General features: G+C 37.9%; 1 protein-coding gene across 1 annotated transcript in view; it reads right to left on the bottom strand.

Annotated features, from left to right (window-relative positions):
• Positions 1-7,500, bottom strand: part of ankrd11 (ankyrin repeat domain 11) — a 178,526-nt gene that overhangs the window by 38,218 nt on the left and 132,808 nt on the right. Inside the window, exon 3 of the mRNA XM_056234790.1 lies at positions 1,057-1,202. Within this exon, the coding sequence (XP_056090765.1) occupies positions 1,057-1,143 (87 nt within the window). The 5' untranslated portion in view covers positions 1,144-1,202. The remainder of the gene's footprint in view (positions 1-1,056; positions 1,203-7,500) is intronic.

Here is a 7,500-nt window from a genome sequence, read left to right as displayed (position 1 = left end):
ATTGAATCGAAATCGAATCGAATTGTGAAATTTGTGCCAATACCCAGCCCTAATTAAAATGCTTTAATAATGCCCTCAATAATCAATAAAGATAAGAGGGTAAAAATACCTCTGTATGTATTTTATATATAATTTAATATAGTTAATCAATATAACACGCAGAGTGCCGTTTTTTTCTCCAAATATCAGCACAATAACAAATGTGATATTGGTTTTATACAACATTTCAATAAACAAGAAGTTAATATTAAGCAACACAATATTGCCTGTTTTTTTGCTCTATTTTGCGAAATACGCAAATAGTTTCAATGACTCACTCATTAACATTGACTTAAGTTCTTAATTTTAGTTTAACATTTAAAGTATCTTTTGATTTAAAAAAAAAAATCACATATCAATATTCAACGTTTTATGATGAAAACATCAAACATTATTTATGCATGTGTAACGGCACGTTAAACACATTCATGTCCCTCTGATCTGCATTAAACTGTGTGTAAATAAATCTAAATGCCACTTCAGATGCAGCTTCTGTGTTTCAAAGATGAATTGAAATTTGATTTAATTTGATTGGTGACAGCCCTATGGTCTTATCATATTATTCTAATTTAATTAATTGATTAAATGTAAGAATTTGACAAAAAAGATGATGCATACATTTAATTCGGTGGCTTTATAAAGGTAAAGATGCCCACACGAGGTAAAAAAATCTATTTAAACCTATTGAAAAAAGATCATTTCTGTCACTACTGCGAACGCACCACAACACAGAACATAAAGAATATCAAAACCTTTAGGAGTCAGATTTCCACAGCAGATACTAAACACACTCAACAAAATATCATTATCGAGAAAATCCCAGAAAATATCAAGATATCATTTTTTGCCAATATCGCACACCCCTACGTAGCTCTTATGACATGACTTAGGATAAACCTTATTCATTGGGTTGCTACTTAACAGCTTAGAAAGGTTACAGGAGGTTATACCAGCAGACAGAGAGTGTGTGTGTGTGTGTGTGTGTGTGTGTGTGGATATAAAAGCAATTTTCCTCACCTTCTTCCCACCCTGCTTTTCCACCATGTCGGTGTTGAGTGGGAAGTCCTCCAGCTGGGGGGTTTTAGCACCCCCACCCTTGGGCATCGTTCAGCTATTGCCACGCCAAACCTCATTCACGCTTCCATCGCATCGTCATCGACCGTCTGTGAGACCGAGAGAAGAGAAGCACGCATTAGCACTTTACTGTCAAGCTCCTTTAAAGGTGCAATGTGTAATATTCAGGAGGATCTGAAGACAGAAATGCAATATCATATACATATTATATTTTGAGTGGTGTATAAAGACCTTACTTAATGAAGTGTTTTTTAGCCTAGAATGAGGCGTTTCTCTCTACACACACACATCGACATGTTTCTACGGTGGCCCTGAGTGGACAGACGCGTTTCGTCACTTTGTTGTTCTTGAAGCTAGCTAAAGTCAGCGAATAAAACACTGACACAATGATGAACAAGTAACAATAATATTCGCAATAACATATGGTTTTACTGAATAATCAACTTAACATTTCTTAATTTATCTTGGTAAAGAAACCTCATTGTTTAACTGGCTACTCTCTGCTGTCTCGGACGACGACATCACTTCCTGTCGACCACCGTAACTTCTGTTGGTTGCAATTCGCAAGCTCACCACTAGATGCCGCTGTAAATCACACACTGCACCTTTAACTCAACTCACAATGTTCTCTATATTATCCCATTCTTTGCTTATTTGCAAAGCCATTTAATGCAACAGATCTTCGAAAACAAATAGCATTTAGGGTACAGATTTCATGAGCATTTGGAAGAAATGAGAAATTACATCTGTTAATGATCTACGTACAACTATTAGATGGATGTAAGTAAACTATTCTATTATTAGTCACTATTATTATAGAATCGCCTGATTAGAGCACACTTCAGATTACCATATAATGGGCATTTGGTTATATTTCATTTCAAATTCTCATTTGTATAATAAACATTTCTGGCATTTATAAATTACCATATATATTCTAATGACATGCTATGACAGAGGAGATGACGGCATCTCCCAGATTTTGAATGTGGGGCACATTATAATAACCATTGTTAATCACACACAGAAACTCAAAGATGTGAAAGAGACCGAGGGGTTTAAACAGAATGTCTTATCACTAGAAAAATGTATATTACAGGCATAAATAGTGCTGCTTTTTTCAATAAAGTAACATTTTCTTACAAAATTATATTACTCTGTGCTAAAAAACAACAACATTTTGAATGAAAGATGATTTAAATACTAAAGCTTTATCCCACATTTTAATTGTTTCATGACAAATTACTTTTTGTAACTGACATGAATGCATTGCAATTTATATAAAATCAGTCACCATCGCAATTAGCCTAACTACCAATCAAAATGTTGTGTACTTGACAGCCCTACTGCCAACAAATTGCATCATTTGTCTCCCATTGTGAGGATCTGATAATCTGATAACACTGATCTGCAATCTGTAGTAGAAAACAGTAAAGCAACCGAAATGACTGAAGCTTTTTTTTTTTCATAAGGATAAAATGACACATTCAATATACGTTTTAAATGCAACACCAACACCGTTCCAGAATCTGGATCGTTCCCCAGAATGCATTTGATCCAGTGAAAGCAAGAAAACCATTACACAAACACCAGCCAAGAGTTTGACTGCATTTCCATACACCCCTAGGTATTCGCAAATTCAAGCAAAACCTTAAAAAATACCATTATAATTCAGGACATTTCTGAAACACAGTTTCTTTCCTCTTGTTTACAGCCCAAAAATCAAGCATGGTGATTCAGAAGCTTATAACAAAACAGCAAACTGGACACAGTCATGTACACACACACCGGCAAACCGGTAAGATAAAGATATAAAACACTAAAGCGCAAGTGCACTGCAATTCATTAGTGCTGCAGGGAGGAGACGGCTGCTGCAAGAGATTACAAGGGAAAAATCAATTCGTTATTGCATTGCAAATAGTGCACAGACAACCGATATCGATACAATGAAGTTTGTGCATCAAGACTTTGAAAATATGGTGTTTTGAACAAATGCATTGGTTTAATGTCTATAAGGCAGCACAGTCATCTTTTTCCACTCATTTGGAAACAATTTTTATACTGAAGGTTCCCACAGCACGGCTGTAGATCGAAGATGCCCTGTTGCAATTTTAAATCAAGCATGTGGGTTCACTTTGGAAACAAACTTTCTTTATAACACGCATTCAATTTGCAAGCAACGTCACGTGAAATGCATGCAATCACACCCAAATGTTGTGAAAGTGCACATGACAAGTGACTTAATCACCCTCAACACAGCTCTAGAGGAATTTAACCAAGATGTGTATTAGGGTTGCACAATATTGGAAAAAAACAAAACGTGCATTGCGATATTTTGTTATAAAACAATTTCACCAGATTGCTCTAATTGAACAGAATTAATCATTCTAGAATAATCGGGGTGATTTTGTAGAGTGAATCTGCATAGAAAATTACAAATATAGATAATTGAATTGAAATTTTGAAGTTTTCAGGAAAATCTAACTGTAATCAGGTGCAGAAATGTAAAATAGCACTAGTCTCCACTGTCTAAATGAAATATAATATAATTAATACAGTTTATCTTTTTTAAAAGGTTCAAAAGTCATTTTTTCTCTTTCTCTTTTGTCGTTTGATCACCTTTTATGACACAAACAGCTGCGGGTATATTACGGGTTTTCTTTCTCAATTGTTTACAACACAAAACTGACTGTGTTTATGAGGATACTCGTCGAGACGGGCATTTTGAGTTAGTTTTGTTTGCACGGGTCAGTCTTATGTGTATGGGTAATGATGCTTGGATCAACAAATATTTGTGCATGCTGAACAAAAGGCGTTTCGTGAGGGAAGTTGTACACTATAATTCTCCTTCCATAATGTATGTTTTAGTTTTGTGTGACTGGAAAACTGGCACTCACCACAGCCATCTCTCTATTCAAAGACAGCTATTTATATCTCCAAGCTAACGTACCACACGCGCATACACACAATCCTGCTCTTCTGTTGTCTCCCACACCTCAAAGTGCTCGAAAGGTCTGGCTCTAATGGGGATAAACGAATGTGGTGTGTGGACGAGGCACACAAACATGCCCAAACAATGATCAAAACCACCACAGGCCATTCAACTAGTTTTATATGTTAGCTCAGCTGTGAGATTCACAATTCAACAGGCTGAAGGAAATCTTCAAAAACAGTCCGTACATGAATGTACATGAAGTATAGCTAACGCGTCTGCTTAAGGAATGTGTGTTTTTGTGCACCCTGCTTGTGAACGTGTGTGTGTTCTGCAAGCGTTTCTGCAGGAAAAGAAACGGCACCCAGAGAAGAAACACAATAACATCCATTCCAGAAACACGGCTCATTTCCGCTGCTTTCCAGCCCAATCAAAAGCTGCTGCGCATCTGCCATCAGTGTGGGTGCTTGTGTCAGACAAACCGGGTTTTTTTTTGTGTGTGTTGTTGTTGTTGCCTGCAGCCAGCTGTAATTCATCACATATGAGGTCTACTTTTAGCACTGTACTCTACTGTAGCTGCAGCAGACGACACAAGGCCTAATACTGACTTCTCCCTGCATCCGTTTCCTTCTGCACAAACACACAACAGCAGCGAGAACACACAGTGTGTGCAGGTTTTGACATATTCCCTGCAGCGGTCTCGCATTCGTCTGAATCCCGGCTGATTGTTCAAGAACTTGCACCAAAGCGGACCTCAATTTTCAAGACTGTGCAGGGTTCCAGACTGCGACCAAATTGGTCGCATATGCGACCATTTTTTGAGAATGTGCGAGTTAAAATGTTATGTGGTCGCATTTGTGCGAGTGGACGCTTGAGCAACAGAAGGCCGTTGTATCAGCTGCTGCAGTCCGTAACTTATGTTCAAAATGAACGAGTAGGCTACATCATGAATCCATTTTCCAAACCGTGTTTTTGACTTATTCTGAAACACTACGGTACGCCTATAATAAGTGTTTATATTCGGACTATTTTATCCCGGGGTCGTCTCGGCTGCGGAGTAGCCCAGTGCCTGCGTGACTCGCCATAGACATTAACGGAGAGAAGTTCTGGCAACAGTGTTCTTCCGCAAGACACGTGCAGTTTATTTATTGACGAACGTAGACGTCACGCGCATTGCACACTGATGGTGAAACGCGCCAATTACGAATTCACGAATTAAGGCATATAAAAATGATAAAAATGGTCTCACGAATCACAGAGCCCCTTCCTATACGTCTTTTCAGCGGTTATATGTTCCTCTGTCGAGCGATTACTCTCATGATCGCTCGACAGAGGAACAGGAAATTACATTTACATTTACATTTATTCATTTAGCTGACGCTTTTATCCAAAGCGACTTACAATTACTATACATGTCAGAGGTCGCACGCCTCTGGAGCAATTAGGGGTTAAGTGTCTTGCTCAGGGACACATTGGTGTCTCACAGTGGATTCGAACCCGGGTCTCTCACACCAAAGGCATGTGTCTTATCCCCTGCGCCATCACCACCCCTTATTTATTTACCTTCTGCATTATAAAATGCAGAAGGTAAGGAGTGTGAGATTTCTGCTTTTTGTTACAACTATAAACTTTGATAACGAAAAATCTGTATCATTTTATTATAATACTCTAATCTTTTAAAATGTAATGCATACATTTGAATGTTTAATGATTTTTAAAAGATAAAAAAGATGATAATAGACAGTTAGATTGATAGATAGATAGATAGATAGAATATGATTCAAATGTAAATAGATAGATTGTATATAATTCAAATGTAAAATGCTTAAAATTAAGGATTAAAATTACTGTCCAAATTTGGCAATGATAATTAATATATTACAGGTATTTCTGCTGCAACCCAGAAAGCCTTTGCTAGCCTTGGTCCATTAAAACCACTATTCATCAGCATGCATTGATTAATCCCATGGCATGTAGCAAAAAAAAAAAAAAAAAAGTGCGACCAAATCATATGCTGGTGCGACCAACTGAGAAAGTTGGTAGCACCAGTGCAACCAGTGGAAAAGTTAGTCTGGAGCCCTGCTGTGTATAGAGCGCCCTATGGTTTTCGTGATGCGGAAAACACGCGGAATCCACTCATAAAAAACTGAATTTACAGTAAAACGCGGAATTTCACGGAATTTGTAACATTTATGATAATTAAATAAAAAGCGGGTCACTATACTTAAAATAAATTGCATTATAGATTGGTGTCTGAGAATAGCCTGATGTCGTCATACTAGGGCTGCACGATTTGGGGAAAATGTCATATTGCGATTGAGGTCAATATTGCGATATGCGATTGCGATATAATAAACAAATGGTTTCATGAGTCAACTTGCTTGGTTCTAAAGTAAAATGCACACACAGATTAGTGATGATTCTGAAATGTGTATTTCTCAACTCAAACTAGCAACAACAACTAAATGATTGATAACACCTATAATGATCAATAAGCCATTGATGTCTGGATAAAAATTAATTTAATTTTAATTTAAGTGAACTTCAAACAATCCTCACATAAACCCATAATAAATGTCATATTTACCTGTGCTCTTCCTGTCTAACAGTCTAATTTGTTTATTTCATATAAAATCGCAGTATTTTGCATCATATAATCGCATAGGCTTGACATCGCGATTGCGATATGATTAATCGTGCAGCACTACGTCATACTCAGATGCTAGTCAGAGTGTGAGTCTAATGCTGCTCCATTGGGCTGTGATTATGGGGTGTTTCAACCGAACCAGGAAAGAAAAAGCCTCTGGACTCAATTGGATTGACCGAATCCCGTAGGAAGGACGGCAAAAACATCTTTCCGATCGACAAATGTCATTATCGCGTTTCTCTGTTCCTCTTTTAAAATTAATGCGCTGTCTACATCTTCTATAACAGACGCGATGGCTGAATCTACACATCTCAGTTCTCCAGCGGCGGCCATCTTTGTTGTAAACGAATTCAACCCAAGCGCTCTTTGGTGACGTGGATGATTACGATACTGTTGATCATCTGTCCATCATCGTATAAACCCCGCCCTGATGATTTGATTGGTCCGAACAGGTTTGGTTCGGGCATACTTGCTTCTCAACGGATCAAGTCCAGAGTAGACCGAACTTCCCATCCTTAAATGTTGTGGGCGGGGCTAAGCTCGGCTGGCATCCAGGCTAGTCTGAGAATATTAAACCGCAAAAAAAGACTATTTAAATACGAATCCTGAATCCGGTCTCTGTGTGAATGAATGGCGCAGATGCACAGTTTCATTTACGCGCTGCGTTTTCATCCCGAATGCGTGAACTTCATCTCCAGAGCCGCTCTGAGAGTCGCTTCATCAGCATTTTAACGCTTCATTTGAGAAAAACTATCGTCATTTCATAAAAACTCAACGGTCTTCATGGTAACCCTTCAAAATAAAAGCT

The sequence above is a fragment of the Rhinichthys klamathensis genome, unplaced genomic scaffold (assembly GCF_029890125.1).
Source record: "Rhinichthys klamathensis goyatoka isolate OS25496 unplaced genomic scaffold, OSU_Roscu_1.1 h1tg000406l_1, whole genome shotgun sequence".
Lineage (NCBI taxonomy): Eukaryota > Metazoa > Chordata > Actinopteri > Cypriniformes > Leuciscidae > Rhinichthys > Rhinichthys klamathensis.
Note: the sequence above shows the minus strand (reverse complement) of the source record. Positions and strands in the feature narration are given on the sequence as shown.